At 43.9% G+C, this 20,360-nt stretch overlaps 1 protein-coding gene across 1 annotated transcript in view; it reads right to left on the bottom strand.

The window, feature by feature from the left end:
- Nucleotides 1-10,019: 10,019 nt before the first annotated feature.
- Nucleotides 10,020-20,360, bottom strand: part of LOC139479113 (uncharacterized peptidase C1-like protein F26E4.3) — a 48,785-nt gene continuing 38,444 nt past the window's right edge. Inside the window, exons 7-10 of the mRNA XM_071261880.1 lie at nucleotides 15,571-15,616; nucleotides 14,385-14,508; nucleotides 13,506-13,551; nucleotides 10,020-12,058 (exon numbers count right to left, since the gene is read on the bottom strand). Coding sequence (XP_071117981.1) covers nucleotides 11,771-12,058; nucleotides 13,506-13,551; nucleotides 14,385-14,508; nucleotides 15,571-15,616 — 504 coding nt within the window. The 3' untranslated portion in view covers nucleotides 10,020-11,770. The remainder of the gene's footprint in view (nucleotides 12,059-13,505; nucleotides 13,552-14,384; nucleotides 14,509-15,570; nucleotides 15,617-20,360) is intronic.

Here is a 20,360-nt window from a genome sequence, read left to right as displayed (position 1 = left end):
TCGTCAAGTGTTGTTTCAGTTGGCAAACAGAGCCGCCATGTTTGTTGCGCTTCTCGTGAAATCCCGCGGGGCAAGGAAGTCTCGCCAATTAGCGAAGGGCAGGAGGTTGAGACGATGACTTGCCCGAGGGAAGGTTCTACGATGTTCGTGTGGAAACGGGGGCGGAAAAAGAAACATTTCGTATTACTTTGTGCACAATTCGTGATTCAATTTGATCCGATAGTTAGGGAGAGTCAGAAGATGAGAATCTTTTTCCGATCTGAAATATTAGTTACTGAAATTCTATAACTCTGACCTTTTTACAACAATATCATTCGGTCATGATCGCATAACATCAATGCATCCGTCAACGAACCGATCAGACTGGAGCGGTTGCTGGTTGCTGTAAATGCTAAGGTCCAATTCTCAGTGTCAAAGATAATGTTTTATCAGAATTCCGATTTAAGATCACGCTAACTTCACGACATTGCGGTAATGCTGAAATAAAGTTTTCCTCAAATATTTGTCGTCAAGAATCACACATCAGGAAACGCATGTAGTATTAAGCTAGGTCACGGGTAACTGATATGTTAGTTGGAAATGACCAACTTTTAAATTATTCTCCCCTCTATTCGCGTCGTGCTGTCGTCAGTAGCGTTAAAAAAACTAGGATAACACAGGATATTTTTTCCATATAAACATTTATCTAAATAAACGTACATCCTCGTAACATTTCATTCACAAACCTTGCCTGGCTCTCGGTATTACGAGGATAAAACAAGGACTGGTTGGCTCGGAGTCAGTATACTGTATCAGAGTTGGGTATCCATGTTCAATCTGTTTATATTTTCGTGACGTAGCCTTCACTCCGACACATCTGTCTATATTGTCTATACACTCACTTTCTACACGTGAGCACACAGCTGTCTTGCTCATATTAACAGGTGTAGTTAACAAGTTTCCAAAGCCAATATCATGAAAAAAAGTCTTTGTCTAAAATTCCAATTCTAAGTACCACTTGCAGCGCATCCATCGGCCCAATTAAACACATGGGTTTCGTAACGCTTTTTGCATACTCTAAAAACGGCGCCATTGTCTAGCGATATTAGCCCACTGTCCAACAATAGGTGGTATGTAACCCACGTCCCCCTGCACGTGATCGCGAAGAGGGAAGCATATCCTGCCCAAACGATGGCAACTTTCACAAACGCATGCAAAGCCAAGTGAAATGGTACATGTCAAAATTGGTAATTGCATTAGACATAATTTTTGTCAACGATGAGTCAGTTTTGGAAATGTCCTTCACGTGTCTACCATGAAACGTTCTTGAAAGCGTGGTTTCCAATATCGGATTTCCCTAGTGTTGTCAGCACCATGCCCTTGCTCGTGGGGTTCACCAAAGTTTTAAACGTCTTTGAGCTGACTTCAGGCAACGCTATGCCGACAGATGGAAATTCGTATCACGATAGCTAGAAGTATTTGATACATGTCAAATCTTATTTCGTTTAACGATTGCTCTTTTACATGTTACCTAGATCAGCGACGCTAACACATAGCTCAGCTTTCTAGTTTTTAAGCGAATTACTCCTAATTACTTAATCATGCTGCACGTTTTGGATTGGTGATTGTTCAGTAGTGTCATGTGTGTATGTTGCATCAATAATCTGTAGATATGATCGCCGATAATGAAGTAATTAGCCAGTAACACTTTGGCCCGGCCCGTCTTGGCCCGGCCCGGCCCGGCCCGACTTTTAGGCAATCCCGTAAATGTGGGACAACTGATAAAATAAAACTTTGCTTAACACCTGGTGTCCTCCTTCATGGACCTAAAATGTCGGAATATCTATGAATATCCTGTCTAAAGTCTTCCTGAATTACTCAATACGTCGAGGCTTTGTTCCTGTGCAATTAGGACCTGTCCGTTTCCAATCTAATATATGTCTCTTGTTTCGTCATACCCCTATGGCTCTTCTTCACTTCTCAGTGGACAGAGCGTCTGCTAAGAGAGTGGAACGTCGGTGGTTCAATCCCCTGGCGACATCTATACCAAAATATGTCAAAAGATGGTACTTGTTGTTACCCTGCCTAGCCCTCGGCGGACACACACACACGCGCGCGTGAGTGAAATAATCTTGAACGGCACGTTGAACCTCATTTCATCTCTCATCACCTAGGGATATTCTTGGGAGTTTGCGTCGCAGTCAGCAATACTCCAAATATATATAATATATGAAGGCTGCCTGCAAATAACCAAGTCTTGGCATGAACAGTGATCAACCACGTCGGGAAACAGTGACATACCACCAGCCAGGTCAAACATTGTACTAATACAATCCACAGTGTAGGTATACCACAATCAGACATGGGACCTACTCTAACCAGCAAGCCCCACCACCCTGATTGACTTACGAGTAAATGGGGTCGGGTGGTCACGGTTTGTCATCTTGTTGATGTTCCGTCATCGTATTCAGACGATGTGGATAATTCTGTTCATGATCCAGACTACATGGTCAGCATGGTCCAGACTACATGGTCAGCATGGTCCAGACTACTGATCAGCATGGTCCAGACTACATGGTCAGCATGGTCCAGACTACAGCATGGTCCAGACTACAGGTCAGCATGGTCCAGACGCATGATCAGCATGGTCCAGACTGCTGGTCAGCATGGTCAAGACTACTGGTGAGCATCGTCCAGATTTCAGGTCAGCATTGTCCAGACTACAGGTCAACATGGTCCAGACTACAGGTCAGCATGGTCCAGACTACTGGTCATCATGGTCCAGACTACAGGTCAGCGTGGTCCAGACTACAGGTCAGCATGGTCCAGACTACTGGTCAGCATGGTCCAGACGACTTATCAGCATGGTCCAGACTGCTGGTCAGCATGGTCCAGACTACTGGTCAGCATGGTCCAGACTACTGGTCAGCATGGTCCAGAATACTGGTCAGCATGGTCCAGAATACTGGTCAGCATCGTCCAGATTTCAGGTCAGCATGGTCAAGACTACTGGTCAGCATGGTCAAGACTACAGGTCAGCATGGTCCAGCCTACTGATAAGCATGGTCCAGACTACAGGTCAGCATGGTCCAGCTACAGGTCAGCATGGTCCAGACAACTGGTCAGCATGGTCCAGACTACTGGTCAGCATGGTCAAGACTACTGGTCAGCATGGTCCAGACTACAGCATAGTCCAGACTACATGTCAGCATGGTCCAGACTACATGTCAGCATGGTCCAGACTGCCGGTCAGCATGGTCCAGACTACTGTTCAGCATGGTCAAGACTACTGGTCAGCATGGTCCAGACTACTGATCAGCATGGTCCAGACTACAGGTCAGCATGGTCCAGACTACTGGTCAGCATGGTCCAGACTACTGGTCAGCATGGTCCAGACCACCGGTCAGCATGGTCCAGACGACTGATCAGCATGGTCAAGACTATTGGTCAGCATGGTCTAGACTAAAGCATGGTCCAGACTACTGTTCAGCATGGTCCAGACTACTGGTTAGCATGGTCCAGACTACTGGTCAGCATGGTCCAGACTACTGGTCAGCATGGCCTAGACTACAGCATGGTCCAGACGACTGATCAGCATAGTCCAGACTACTGGTCAGCATGGTCCAGACTACTGGTCAGCATGGCCTAGACTACAGCATGGTCCAGACGACTGATCAGCATAGTCCAGACTACTGGTCAGCATGGTCAAGACTACTGGTCAGCATGGTCCAGACTACTGATCAGCATGGTCCAGACTACAGGTCAGCATGGTCCAGACTACTGGTCAGCATGGTCCAAACTACTGGTCAGCATGGTCCAGGCCACCGGTCAGCATGGTCCAGACTACAGGTCAGCATGGTCCAGACAACTGGTCAGCATGGTCCAGACTACTGGTCAGCATGGTCAAGACTACTGGTCAGCATGGTCCAGACTACAGCATAGTCCAGACTACATGTCAGCATGGTCCAGACTACATGTCAGCATGGTCCAGACTGCTGGTCAGCATGGTCCAGACTACTGGTCAGCATGGTCAAGACTACTGGTCAGCATGGTCCAGACTACTGATCAGCATGGTCCAGACTACAGGTCAGCATGGTCCAGACTACTGGTCAGCATGGTCCAGACTACTGGTCAGCATGGTCCAGACCACCGGTCAGCATGGTCCAGACGACTGATCAGCATGGTCAAGACTATTGGTCAGCATGGTCTAGACTAAAGCATGGTCCAGACTACTGGTCAGCATGGTCCAGACTACTGGTTAGCATGGTCCAGACTACTGGTCAGCATGGTCCAGACTACTGGTCAGCATGGCCTAGACTACAGCATGGTCCAGACGACTGATCAGCATAGTCCAGACTACTGGTCAGCATGGTCCAGACTACTGGTCAGCATGGCCGAGACTACAGCATGGTCCAGACGACTGATCAGCATAGTCCAGACTACTGGTCAGCATGGTCAAGACTACTGGTCAGCATGGTCCAGACTACTGATCAGCATGGTCCAGACTACTGGTCAGCATGGTCCAGGCTACTGGTCAGCATGGCCTAGACTAAAGCATAGTCCAGACTACTGGTCAGCATGGTCCAGACTACTGGTCAGCATGGTCCAGGCTACTGGTCAGCATGGCCTAGACTAAAGCATAGTCCAGACTACTGGTCAGCATGGTCCAGACTACTGGTCAACATGGTCCAGACTACAGGTCAGCATGGTCCAGACTACTGGTCAACATGGTCCAGACTACAGGTCAGCATGGTCCAGAATACAGGTCAGCATGGTCCAGACTACATGGTCAGCATGGTCCAGACTACAGGTCAGCATGGTCCAGACTACTGATCAACATGGTCCAGACTACTGATCAACATGGTCCAGATTACTGGTCAGCATGGTCCAGACTACTGATCAACATGGTCCAGACTACTGATCAACATGGTCCAGACTACTGGTCAGAATGACCTAGACTGCAGCATGGTCCAGACTACTGGTCAGCATGGTCCAGACTACTGATCAGCATGGTCCAGACTACTGATCAGCATGGTCCAGACGCCTGATCAGCATGGTCCAGACTACAGGTCACAAAGGTCCAGACTACACGTCAGTATGGTCTACACCACTGGTCAGCATGGTCCAGACTACAGGTCAGCATGGTCCAGACTACAGGTCAGCATGGTCCAGACTACTGGTCAGCATGGTCCGGACTACTGATCAGCATGGTCCAGACGACTGATCAGCATGGTCCAGACTACAGCATGGTCCAGACTACTGATCAGCATGGTCCAGACGACTGATCAGCATGGTCCTGACTACAGCATGGTCCAGACTACAGCATGGTCCAGACTACAGGTCAGCATGGTCCAGACGACTGATCAGCATGGTCCAGACTACTGATCAGCATGATCCAGACTACTGATCAGCATGGTCCAGGCTACTGATCAGCATGGTCAAGACTACTGGTCAGCATGGTCCAGACTACTGGTCAGCATGGTCCTGACTACTGGTCAGCATGGTCCTGACTACTGGTCAGCATGGTCCAGACTACAGCATGGTCCAAACTACAGGTCAGAATGGTCCAGACTACTGATGAGCATGGTCCAGATCACAGGTCAGCATGGTCCGGAATCGAAATTATGTCAGTAAGCCGTCCTACAGAGATAGTACGTAAGGCGTAAGACAACAGTTTGTCGTGACTTTGAAAATGTCTCCATTCTGGTTGCCGATTCAGTATAAAATCAGGACGAGCACTTTACCGAATAATAATATCCATGCGCAATGTTTTTGTCTCTCTTTTAGAGTATGTGCAGTGAATTAAATGTTGACCACCTGTCTCGAGGGGGACATGGGGTTTGATCGAGGGGTTGATGTATCCTCCATGTTACTTTTAATTCCCCGAACACGAAGGCGAATGGAACATAAACCAACACAGAGGATGCACAAACCCTTATCGCTTCTTACACTGAAATACTAGCTTCTGATTGGTGGGGAAGTGAGTGAGTATGGCTCTGCGCCGCTTCTACCAATATTCCAGCAATATCAGGGAGGGGGACACTAGAAATTGGCTTCACACATTGTACACGTGGGGATCGAACCGGGGTCTTCGACGTGACGAGCGAACGCTTTAAGCACTAGGCTACCCGACCGCCCCGATGTAGCCCCTTTGAAAACTTGCATATCTCGAATAAGTATCGCTGAGATGAAATAAACCGATGTTTATACGAATGCATTAGGTGAAGGGAAGTAACTCGGTTCGTTTGCTTTGTCTGCTAAGAGTTTCACTAAGGCGGAAACACACAACATATGCGTGTGTGTTCTGTGTATGCGAACTGCTTATACGCTGTCTCGGAACATGTCATACACGAGTCTATGCTTACAAGCAATGTCTATGCTTACGATCAGTAAAACGTCAACATTCTACATAAAACTTGCCCAGTTGACTTCTCTTAAGGATTTCCCATCGCTTAAATGTACGTACACACGCATGCACAATACGCGGACGTGAAGCAAATGTGTTTCACCTTGCATTGTTTATACAAAATCGAATTTTTGCGGATATGGATAGCGCTTACGCAAATACGCAAATGCAGACTAGTGTGTTGCAGGCTTAAGTCAGTGAAACTGTGGACGTATATTCCTGTGGATCTGTATGAATGAATGTCGGACCTGTATAAATGAATGAATTCGTTGTCAGCCGCACCCTCAGGTGACATTATGAGTTGTGCACCGATCTGGAGGGGCATGTGGTGTGATGTACCGTGTGTGAGAGCCCGTGTACCATTAACCCCTCGAGATCGGTTGACAACTTATCATTTTACCGGAGGGATCGTTGGACAACGAATGTATCTCCCTAAGTACATTGCAGGTATGTATTGTGCATGCATGTTTTGTCTCGAATCGGTAAGAGTACCACAGTTAGGCATTTATCCACTTCGTTTTTGGAAAACAAACTTAGAGTTATTCCTCATAGATCTATTTCATTCGGAAAGTATCGTACATATCCGGAGAATGGCGTCTTACATCAGTAATTTGAGATTCACAATTGCGGTTATTACGTTGCAAATGTAATGCCAACAGTTCGGCAATTCGAGGAGCGAAAGAAATAAACCTTACTAATAAGCGAAATAATAGAATGGGTCTTAGCCAATCAGAATCCGACATTTATGTGTGAGTTAAGTTAACTATAAATGACAGCAACGATCCTAGATTCATCATTCACAGACACCAACGACAAAGTCGTCATGGTAGAGTTGAGATAAGTTGGGTATAAATCACGTGCATTTCGGCAGGACCTCGGCGCTCGGTTTCAAGTTGAATTCAACGCTAAAATCATCTACAATTACCATAATTTTAAACTAAAACATAAAGCTTAGGATTAACTCCTATTCAGATATGATGTACTGATTCGGTTGTTGAAATGTTTAGAAAACGCACTTAGATTTTGTCACTGTATCTTCCCTAAACTCAGTGTACACAGCAGGACTCAACACACAAAGGCGAATATTGTACATTTTACATGTGCTTCGATCAATTTGGTTGCTTCGCTGTACAAAACGTTGCTCTGTGACACCTGGTAAATTGTAGCAGGGTCACGAGGGGTACTTGGGTTTTATGATTCCTGCGTTAGGTTTTATTCCACGAGCCGGTGGTAGAAAACCCAATGAGGGACGCATAAAACCCCATGTACCCCTCGTGATCCTGCTACGACGAATATATCTTACCGACATGTTTGAATATGACATTTTTAAAGAATTTACACAAATACTAAATTGATAGTCAAAAAGCATCTGTTCGATTGAGCTGAGGTGTGCAGCCTGTAGTGCTCGTGGCGGGGTATAAAGATTTATTCCTCCGCTGAGAAATTTATTACCCTCCAATACGGGTTACACAGTGTACTATCAAGATCGCGTGGACCAATCATATCTCATTATTCTGACATGGAGGTATGATAAAGTATTTGATCAAGATCACGTGGACCAATCAGATCTCATCATTCTGACATGGAGGTATGATAAAGTATTTTATCAAGATCACGTGGACCAATCAGATCTCATCATTCTGACATGGAGGTATGATAAAGTATTTTATCAAGATCACGTGGACCAATCAGATCTCATCATTCTGACATGGAGGTATGATAATGGCGCATGTTGCACGTGACACGACGGTGTGACGTCTGGTGTGGTGGCGTATGCTGCGGAGTCTTGTCACCTGACAGGTGCACACGCATATTTAATGTTCTGATGATGATGGGGCAATGGGGTAGCCTAGTGGTTACGCGCTCGCTAGGCACGCCGCGGACCCGGGTTTATTCCCTTTATGGCTACAATATGTGAAGCCCATTTCTGGTGTCCCCCGCCGTGATATTGCTGGAATAGTGCTAAGAGCAGCGTAAAACTATACTCACTCACTCTAATGAATGTTACATCAAACACGTCTGTATACACTGACGTCCTCCACCAGTCAGAACGGCTTGCCTTGGCTAGAGCCTCGTTTCACAGTGGGTTCTTTGCGCTACAACTTCTACTATTCTTTCTTGAAGATAGTGTCGAACTGTGTCCCTAGCACTGATGTTCGTTCTATAGATCACTGGTTTGTCCTGAAACCCATTATAGTCATTTGTAATGTTGCTGACGACAGCAACAAACTAAACTTTTAAATGGCTCAACACTTTGTAAATAAGCAGAATGGTCCTTGGCCTGGTGTCCACTTCCATGTCCAAATGCCAGGTGCGCGACAATTCTCTTTTTACTTGGTGTAATATTTAATAACTGGATTGGGATACAAAATAAGACATAGAATTACCAGACAAATATTATACTTTGAATGAGGGATCTCATGTGTAACTATGGGTATGGTTTTTTCGCGAACGTTAACAATTTTGCAACTACTTCGTCTACCTTCAGAGTTAATCAAGTGTAAACAAGTGGTTGATGATATGATCAACGTCTCACGCTATACGGTCACGATGACACAGGTCAGCTGCTGGGTGAGTGAGTGAGTGAGTGAGTGAGTGAGTGAGTGAGACGTCAAACCGCTTTTAGCAATATTCCAGAAATATCACGTAGGGGGTCAGCAGAAATAGGCTTCACACATTGTACCCATTGTTCTCGCTATCAACCACAGGATTGCCTTGCCTAGATACGATTACAAACATGCCGACGTGATATAGCTGAAATATTGCTGACCGCGGCGGAAAGCAATATTCACTCTTTCGCTTTATGATAGAGTCAAACGTCGGACTTGTTTAATCAACAGCGAATAGTGGTATAGTGCTATCAGACTGATGAGATACCATGCCGCAGATAAGAATGGATGCCCTACTCAGACACAGTATACTGACTTCAAGCCAACCAGTCATCCCCTTAATATCGAGCACCAGGCAGGGTAACAACAAATACAATCATCGTTTGGTCTGACGCGGCCGGGCATCGAACCACAACCCTTCCGGACAGACGCTCTATCCACTAGACCAAGGAGGAAGTTCACTTCGAAAAGTAAGCGATGAGTGGCTGTAGCTTAACATAACAAGAGCCTGTGAAGGCTTTTATAATACCATACATACATCTCTTTAACGAGTGTATCCCCGACCGCGTCATAATAAAAAACGTTAAAAGATGATACTTGTTGTTACTCTGTCTGGCGCTCGGCATTAAGGGGCTAAAACAAGGACTAGGCGGCTCGGAGTCAGTAAACTGTGTCTGAGTGGGGTATTCATGTTAAACTGCGGCATGGTATCTGAGTGAGCTAGCACTATATATCGGCATCAGTCCGGACTAGTACAAGCAGCCACAAAAACACACACACGTACATGCACGTCGCTATATAAGTGCAATAATCTTGGACGCGACGTTAAACCCCATTTCACCTCACCTCACCTTTCACAAGTTTAACGCTGAATGGGACAGCTAGCGAGACGTGCTTGTTTTGTACTCTAGATTGTTTTTTATTAAATTAAATGCAGATATACCAGTGATGGTGCAGCACTCGGATGGATGCAACCGCTGACCATTCGGAAGAAGGGATTTGCACAGCTTAACAACAAACAGATATCGTAGGAAGATGTTTAATTCAATATAGTACACGGAAGAATTATATATTGTGGGTGGAAATGTATGTACAAAGTATTACGTATACAAAATAAACAAAACACTATATAATGCCTACTACAAATAAACTAGCCATTGTCAACAGAAAACAAAATAATCTTCATAACAAAGTAGCTATTCATAAAGTCCTGTAGCTGGAAGGAAGAATATGGGGAAGAATGGAGTAAACATGATTGTAAACATCTGGATCATTAATAGTGTGTCATTTCATACATACACAATGCATTCAGGGCGTCATTGATATACTGACTGTTTAATATTCACTGAGAGACCTGTAAAACTGTTGAAACGACTTGTGGGTCATAACAATGCCCATATATACTACTTAAAACAAAGGGGGCACGGGCGGCCCAGTCGTCTAAGGCGCCGCGATTCGCTGTGCAGAGTTGAGTCCCCTGGACACGCCAGAAACCTATGATTGTGGGTTCGAATCCCGGTTCACCCTGATTATGTTTCTAGGTTTGTCAGCACCATACCCGTGCACGTGGGTTTCACCAAAGTGGTAAACGTCTGAGACCTGCATCACTTCGGGCTTTCCTCCCACATTAAGCTGACACGCCGTGATATAACTGGAATAATGTTAAAAGCGGCGTTAAACCCAACTCACTCACTCACTTAAAACAAGTTAAAGAACACCCACATTTGGAAGGCTGTGTGTTGCACACCAGCCATGACTGTTTACCTGTAGTCATATGAAAGCAGTCCGGGGTTATTCTACGTCCTTTTGAGAAGTGTATATAAAGGGTAAGGTGGTAGGTTATGCATTCGCACCGCTTCAAACTATAGTTATCACGGCGTGTCACCAAAGCGATACTTGTCTCAGACGCTACCACTTCAATGGAACGTACAAGCACGAGTGTGTGGTGCTGTCAAACCAAGGTTCGCCATCAGGACAAATCCGGGATTCGAACCCCGAGGACATCACAGAGGTAACTATAGGATAACTGAGATCTTGTACCTGCAATTTTTCTTTCATCGACTGGTAAATGATTCATTGTTGAATCGAATCGAAAATGATTCCTTGCAAACGAATTAAAAGAAGGTTGAATAACAATACTTGATTGGAAGATTGGCCAGTTAATGATTTACCTGCAGGCAGAATTGCAGTTTTTATTTGTTGGAAGGTCGAACTGAAAGATCGATTAGGGAATGGTACACTGAATTATCAAACCGAAAACGAACCATTTCTTTTAGAAGGACGAATTACAATTAAGATTAGTTGGAAGATAAAATAGCAAATGGTTCATCGTAAGTCCGTATGCCAATTAAATCATGTGAGAGTTAAACGGCAAATAATTTATTGACATGTTGCCGTGTTTAGAATCATATATCGGATCTATTTGAGCTGTGTAAAAAAAAATTAAATACCCGTTAATGATTTTTTCAAAATTGAAAATCAGTTTCAGAGTTCCCAAATGCATGCATAGATTTGAACAGTTCTAACACTGCCTGGACAAAAGCACAAAATCAAAAGAAAACTGAACATACAGTCATAGATATAATCCAACATAACATACTCTTCATACGCGAATGTCTTAATGATGTCCAGTTCCACGCTGCAGATGGGATAAATACCTGTTATGTGAGGTCATACTTGAAACAAATCAACACTGCTCGTACAAATGCACACATAGCTACAGTAGAGTATAAATGCATTTACAATATCATAATTTCATAAAACCTAATACATATATCTATACTTTCTTTACAGATTTATGTGATTTCTTAAATTTGCGTCTGTTGTCCTTGTTTTTGTTCTTCTTGTTTTTCCTGCGTCTGCGCCGACGTCTGAGATTGAGGCTCCGGAACTTCCTGCCGTCCCGGATGCGACTCAGCCTTCTCAGATTGATGAGTCGACGCCGCCGGTTGTCCTTCCCGAAAGCCCCCACGATGTAAGCCTCGATCTCACATTCGTTCTCACCACGAACGATTCGGAAAAAGCCGTTCTCGCCCCAGTCGGTGCCCCATGAATTGGCGCACAGCTGTTGGATCAACGAGGGTAAATATCACATGTTTATCGCTTGTATGTTGGTTGGTTGGTTTGTTGTTTTACGCCGCACTCAGCAATATCCCAGCTATATGACGGCGGTCTGTAAATAATCGAGTCAAGACCAGACAATCTAGTGTTTGACATCATGAACATCGATCGACGCAATTGGGATCGATGACATGCATCAACCAAGTCATCGAGCCCGACCATCCGATCCCGTTAGTCGCCTTTTACGACAAGCATAGTCGCCTTTTACGGCATGCATGGGTCGGTGAAGACCTATTCTACCCCGAATCTTCACGGGTCTCGCTTGTATGTAATGAAGTGAATATTGTTTTACGCGGCAATATTACAATTATATAATGGAGGTTGGACCAGACAATCCAGTGAATAAATGCATGAGCAACTGAACATGGTTTCGAGGCAAGATGAAACACGTAGGTCAAGATGGTATGACCACCTGGTTCCAATTTTGATTGGCTCTTCCGTCAAGAATAGTAAACGAAAAACTACGTATACTTCGTGCGGAATATGTTTGCAGAACCATAGATATTTCGAGATATACATATGAAGGGGATACATATGATGGGTTGTGGGGGCGGTCGGGTAGCCTAGTGGTTAAAGCGTTCGCTCGTCACGCCGAAAACCCGGGTTCGAATCCCGACATGGGCACAACGTGTGAAGTCCATTTCTGGTGTCCCCCGCCGTGATATTGCTGGAATATTGCTAAAAGCGGCGTAAAACCAAACTCATTCACTCACTATGATGGGTTGTTAAACATGTTGGACTTAAACAGGAGTCGACTCGAAACCATTTATAAGATGTCACAATGCTATTCTGTGGTTGCTGGGATGGTGGAGTAGCCTAGTGGTTCCATTCCCCACATAGATACAATGTGTGAAGCCCATTTCTGGTGTCCCCCGCCGTGATATTGCTGTAATATTTCTAAAAGCGGCATGACACCATACTCACTAACCCTATCGTTGTTCAGAACATTTTAATTCATACCAGGCGGGACAAATCCTGGTTCAACTTTCAGTACGCATGATTAAAGAAGCTTCACAATTGGGCCTTTACAAACAGTAATTGCGATATACCACACGTGCCGCCTTTTTACGTTGGGACCGGATTTAGAGTAAGTCCCCGTCAATCTAGCTATTGCTTTAGGGGTGGCTGAATTAGTTCGGGCGGGCGACGTGAGATGTTAATCATAATACCACCTGTCTGGCCCAGACTCTATTATAACAGACCGCCGTGATAGCACGGGGATATTGTTACGGCGGCGTAAAACAATACACATAAGACAGATTCCGTTACAATGTAAGACCACCGCTCAGGTGTATCAATGACGGATCTGAACTCATTGGCAACATATTTTACGGGCGTTTCATTAACATAATCTCGAAACCATGGAAAGTGTTATCAAAACGCCGGCTTACCCAATACTTGACAATATCGCCTCGAAATGTACGCTCTACGCCCCATCTGAAAGAAGAAAGAAATATGATACAAGGTTTGACAACCAGTAAGGAAATTTACGGCGTACTTTCATGTTTCATAATCTTCACAAATTCTATAATCGACCGATGTGTGAAGCCCATTTCTGGTGTCCCCCGCCGTCATGTTGCTACGATATTGCTAAAAGCGGCGTAAAACCATACTCACTCACTCACTATAATAGAGTGGTATTGAATGTTGTGCTGAAGACCACGTTGTACAAGGATGGTTCTACACACATTCTTTACCAAGATGAGGGTACGACAATTTTGTTTACGAAACTCGCCCTCGCTCGGAAAATGAAAGAAATCTGACAGTCGTTTCTTAAAATCCGTATGAAAACACATGCTCGTAACATAATCTCTATATGAGGGAAGGAGTCAGAAAACTGATTCCAACTGGAGGCAACTGGCAGTTTCTAGTGGCTACACCACTGGTGTCGTGTGTAGACCCTACCTTCGGTCTTTGGATTGTCATTTCAAAAGCTTACTCTGCAATACTGGACTAGTCATTTCAGCGTTTGGAGCAATACAGTAACAGAGTTAAAAAAAGAAAAATATTCTTCAAACTAATTGAAGCGGAATAAAATCTCCCTGTTTGCCTCTGCGTGTACACATAGCATCATATGCACGAGCCTGTATGGTCAGATGTGTGAGATGGATGTGTGTGGCACTAGAAGGGTCATTCTGTTTGACCAGGGTCCGAGGGGCACAGCAGTGCAACATGACCAAACAGGATTGGGGAAGTCTAGCTGTGACTGCTGAGAGATCAGTGATACCATACACTACCCGAACTCCCTGAAGCACCCGTATATGACCTACCCTAACATCCTGACTGAGTGGTACCCTGTCCGTCTGAAGTTGCTCGTCTGGCCACGGCTGATGTTACTGTAGCGGTATATTCCATCTTTATACATGTAGAAGTCCTCTTTTACGATGAATGTGGCTGAAAAGGAAAATGTTGCCAATTTCAACTGGTGCATCTGTATACACACTGCAGCCTATAAGATCCTGGGGGGCACGGGGGCCCAGTCGTCTCAGGCGCCGCGATTCGCTGTGCAGAGTTGCGTCCCTTGGGCATGCCAGAATCCTATGATTGTGGGTTCGAATCCCGGTTCGTTCAGATTATGTTTCTAGGTTTGTCAGCACCATACCCGTGCACGTGGGTTTCACCGAAGTGGTAAACGTCTGAGACCTGCATCATTTCGGGCTTTCATCTCACATTAAGCTGACACGCTGTGATATAACTGGAATACTGTTAAAAGCTGTGTTAACTCACTATAAGGTCCTGCGAATGTTTGGACACTATATTATTTCGTACTTTTCATAACCTTTAAACAACAAATTGATCACGTTGGTTGTTATTTTTCTACGGTACTTGCATTCCCTAAAACAGTTAAGTTACGATTCAGTTTCATAAAAATGTAACGTATTTCAAATAAAAGTCGAATCAGAAAAGAAATAAGCATGCACAGTTATATTTTTGTGGGTATAATAAACAACAATGAAAATGCGCGTTGCCTTGAGTGACACCAGCTGGCCATCAATCATAAACAATCATCACAAGAGTTACCTCCCTTACACAAATGTGATTTACGGATCCAAAACGAAAATTAAAATGTTGTTTGTTTGTTTGTTTGTTTGTTTGTTTGTTTGTTTGTTGTTTAACGACGCACTCAGAAATATTCTATCTATATGACGGTGGTTTCTGAATAATCGAGTCTGGACCAGACAGTCCAGTGACTGACATCACGAGCATCGATGCAAGCAATTGGGATACGATGACATGCATCAACCAAGACAGCGAGACTGACCACCCGATCCCGTGAGTCGCCTTTTACGACAAGCGCATCGCCTCGTAGGGCAACCATGGGTTGCTGAAGATCTATTCTACCAGGGATCTTCACGGCTCGAACTGAGATGTATTTCATGTAATAATAAATACCAGACAATTCACACTAGATTGAAATAAATACAGACACTTGGGTATAATTTCTGTATACTATACCTTGCACAGGGCCGTTGACCATAATTTCTTTCATTATTTCTCTCTCCTACAAACATAAACATAATTGAATATTACCACACACAAAAAATGAAATCTTCAACAAAAGAGAAAGAACAAAATAACCCATAACCAGCACAGGCTGTCTTCCTTGGTTAAACAAATGTTTACAAAAACAGAAATCCCCCTTTTCCCTAAAGTATCCGCGCCCTGGGTGAGATGCCTAGCTATTAAAGGAGCGTCAAGATGTTCATAGTCCTACGGGGGCACGGATGGCCCAGTCGTCTAAGGCGCCGCGATTCGCTACGCAGAGTTGCGTCCCTTGGGCACGCCAGGAACCCATGATTCGAATCCCGGTTCGCCCCGATTATGTTTCTAGGTTTGTCAGCACCATACCCGTGCTCGTGGGTTTCATCGAAGTGGTGAACGTCTGAGACACGCATCACTTCGGGCTTTCCTCCCACATTAAGCTGACACGCCGTGATATAACTGGAATACTGTTAAAAGCGGCGTTAAACCCAACTGACTCACTCACTCATAGTCCTGGAGGGAGAGTGACTATACAAATCGACTTTCTTTGTATTTTTGCAAGTCGTCCACACAAAGTCTTCTATAGTCAGGACAAACTACCGGACAAAAGAAAGTATTCACATTTCACCCATGTTCCTTGTGACGTCATGTGCTTGTCCCCTGTTGTGAGATACTAATTGATGTGATGCATGTGAGTGAGTGAGTATGGTTTTACGCCGCTTTATAGCAATATTCCAGCAATAACACGGCGGGGGACACCAGAAATGGGCTTCACACAGTGTACCCATGTCGGGAATCGAAACCGGGTCTTCGGAGTGACGAGCTAACGCTTTAACCACTAGGCTACCCGACCGCCCCTGTGATGCATTTAATATCGTCTATGATGCCTGTATGTTTCATTTTTAGCCACCATCAAACATGGGTGTATATTTTTTTTCGCTCGGCAGTTTAGTAGCCGTCAAAACGTATGTCCATGTATCACCTGTTCAGGTGTCACGTGGACAACTTAGTTTCTTATATTAAATGAGGCAGTCAAACTTGACTGGAACAATGAGACAGGTGAGGGTGATGGCGATGCCGAAAATAAAAGGAATTACATCAGTGATATCTGTAGCAAAAAACAAAACAATTCAAGCACGTATACGTTGAATAGGAACTGTCACTACTACGGTGACAAAGAGTCAACGCTTCTTTAGGTGTAATGACTGTATGGCCATGAACAGGTTAATTCGTGTACGCTTTTACTCGTAAGGACCAAACTCACAATGAAGGCTGCCAAATACTCCCAGGGCCTTCCTGCGGCTAATGAAAAACTCCAAAATTGGAAATCATTAATAACATATAATTATATATTCTTCCGAGATCCATAGGTTTATCAGATATTAACGCGTGCGGAGATAAAAGGTGAATTTTATAGCAATAAATATTTTCATTTCAAACCATATCACCTCCGTTTACGAAAATACAGTGACCCGTGGTGCGGCCTTATGCCTGTATATCCAACGAACAAGCAGAACCGTCAGAGAATGTATTCCTCAAAAAGGTGGAGTGTTGCAGCGACCATTCTTCATTTACAATCCCTATCAAAATCAGTACAGAAAACACGTGACATTGTCTCCGTTGTTCGAATGAAGACAGCCCCAGACAGTATAACATCAGCGGGGATTCCAGGACAGAATAGGGCCCCTTTGAGCTAAGTGAGGACTGAATGGTCACAATGTGTGACCTGGTCGAGTCTGTGTCGTCGTACCCAACGGCGTGGAGAAGTTGTTAATGCTATCAACCACTAGTTAGTCCACCCAAGACTCAATATATACAGGGCGTCGCGATACAGCTGGGATATTTATGGTGTAACACCTGATTGACTTGTAAGAAAATATTAATAAAAGTTGGATTTATTAGATTTCCTTTTTTCATCTCTCCTCTCAACACGACAGAGAAATTTCACAAAATGCTACAAGTGTGCGACGCGAACCGGAGTCTTCATAAGAACACAATACCATGTACTTAATAAAGTTCTTAGTTCTCATGACCCGGCGCGTGCAGTGTAGATTTGTTGCCTAGCAACTTTTAATATAACAATAGACCTCAAGAAGTGGCATGGGAAGTGGGTAAAAAGCTCATATATCAATAATCGGTAACACATATATATGACTCGACAAAACATATCATGAAACAAAAGTGTCAGCCTTACAGTCATTTAAGAAACCACCAAAACATAGTAAGGATAAGACTTTATAACAACTTCTTTATTACAATTAAGAGCGACGTTTCGGTGTAGGTTCTAACACCGTTATCAAGCAGGTAAAATGCCTATCAAAGAAGTTACCAAAACATATGAACTTGAATGTCAGTTTGGCAATTTTGACCAATCAGCATCGTCCACTATCAACATGCGGGATGACATGGACATTAAGATGGCATATCATTATACCCTAGTAACCCATGGTTCTGACAGGCACTCGACAAGAGGGGCATTTACTACTGATACGTAGGACTGTCTGAACACTTTAGGGCGGATCTGAAGTAACAGGTTAGTAACGTAGACCTCGACATGCGACGTGGGAGGAGATGTAGATGCTATTCACCCCACCTGGAACGTGTTACATTAAGAGACCACTTGAGTCACATAGGTCTCTCTTGAAACAAGGGGAAAGAAAGAGAAAACAGGTGCGTGTTGACGACTGGCTGAATCAAGGTCGTGGCTTGTGCTGTATACTCGAATTTCTGGTACTTAACTCATTTGAAATGGACATCATATTCTGAAGGTTAGCATTCCATACGTAAGGAGAAATTATGGAATGTTTAATATCAAAATCACATTGCATACATAATGCCGAATCACTTAACTGGTTCTAAAAATAATTGAATCATTTTTTTCCACAAAATAGTAATTATTTCAAAAAGTTAAAAAGTAAAGAGTAAAAGGTAAAAGTAGGAACTGTTTCCAACAGACCTTCTTCAAGCGGGATACGATCTAGATAACTGAGTCAACAATTAAAGATCAAAGTAAATACTACTGCGTATAATCAGAGGATAGTCTCCCTTGACAGATAGGCGGACAGGAAAAACTGTTTAATCTGACAAGTGGATGGCCCAGTCTGATTGTTGATGCTAGAAAGCCCATTACGTCGCCTTTGTTCTGTAAGTAGTTCCACAAACAGACTACAAGAGGCGCAGGTAGGTGTAGGGAGTTTAGGGATACAGTGATATGTCTCGAGGTCGCACAACAGATACTGGGAAGGAAGGGAGAAGACTCCCGTACCAGATGATCGTCGTGTCATAGCCTGTAGAGCTATCCGTACCCTGTAAGTGTCCCGGTAGGTGATATAGTCCAGACACCGACGAAACACCATTGTGACTTGTATCAAAAATAGAAAATCGTGGCTGCAGCAAAATAGCACTAACCGATTCGCGTTCGCTGTTGTCAAAGATTCAAAGCTATGTATTCTTGTGGATGTCTGACCACTTCCCTGTATTTATTCCATCCTTTGAATTGGAACATTCTACTTTAATTAATAATTAATCATCTAAACCAAAACCAAAAACGTAAATACGCTCCCATTCAAATCCAGTCGCCATTCTAGTTTAATTTCCGATTTTGCGGACACTATTATATGCCTAGCGTTGATTGGAAGACGCAGGGAGGTAACTCATTTTTTATGTGTATGTCACAGCTTTTATTGTTACGTGGTCTTGTATAAACCTTGGGAATGAACATCAGTGTGTGACGTACAGCTGGTGCAGACTCGATAATACAAATGCAGCCAGACCCATGAAGATCCGGTTTGGAATAGGTCTTCAGCAACCCAAGCTTGCCGAAAGCGGCGTCGGGCTCGCTGACTTAGTTCATGCACGTCATCGTATCCCAATTGTGTGGATGAATACTCATGATGTCAATCACCTGACTGTCTGGTCCAGATTCGATTATTTACAGACCGCCGTCATATAGCATTGCAAACATGGCGCTATGATTTAGCTGTGATATTGTTGACTGTAAAACATTATTCACTCACTCACACATGGTGCTGGAGGAAGAATCAAACGCCAGTGGTAGACACCGTGACTCAAAATGAGAAGCAGTGCGGTTATAAATACCAACTGAAGACATATTTTGATATTTACAAACGATTACAGAAGGATGTATTTCGCTGTTTCACTCTCATTGATCACGATCAGACAGCTTTGAGAGAACAACTTCAGACGGCTTATAATACAACCTCACAGCAGAGGATGAGCTAAATTAAGGGGCTGGTTTATTTTCTTAGTTATGTCATTGTCTGTATGTCGATATACATCATAACATTCTATTTCAGTATCGCTGTCGATGTGGATTTATAGAAGGTTTTTGCACATACACCCACGCTGTGTTTCTGTGGAACACATCGAGGCATCAAGACAAGACATTAAAATACACATCTGAAGCATCAAACGAAGATATAGAATTATATTAATCCGATGATAAAACATGTCTTAAAGTGTTTTTTTATTAACAGTTCCTGTTATCCAAAAAAGGTATGACCTGACTATACTAATACAGGTTCTAAAGTCAAACGTTACATTGCCTTTTTAAGGGTCGTTAGTTGAAATACTTTTCTGAGGACCAGATTCACCAACATAACTTTGATACCATACAGAGAAATTCCGTTATTTCGGACTGGAATAGGGAACGTTTTCCTACATAGTTTCGTTAATCCGGACTGAGAACGATATCGCCCGGATGTTATTGGCGTCAGTGTTGGAAAAGTGGCGGCCATTTCGGA

The sequence above is a fragment of the Haliotis cracherodii genome, unplaced genomic scaffold (genome assembly GCF_022045235.1).
Source record: "Haliotis cracherodii isolate W230 unplaced genomic scaffold, xgHalCrac1.p SCAF_4, whole genome shotgun sequence".
NCBI classification, from domain to species: Eukaryota; Metazoa; Mollusca; class Gastropoda; order Lepetellida; family Haliotidae; genus Haliotis; species Haliotis cracherodii.
Note: the sequence above shows the minus strand (reverse complement) of the source record. Positions and strands in the feature narration are given on the sequence as shown.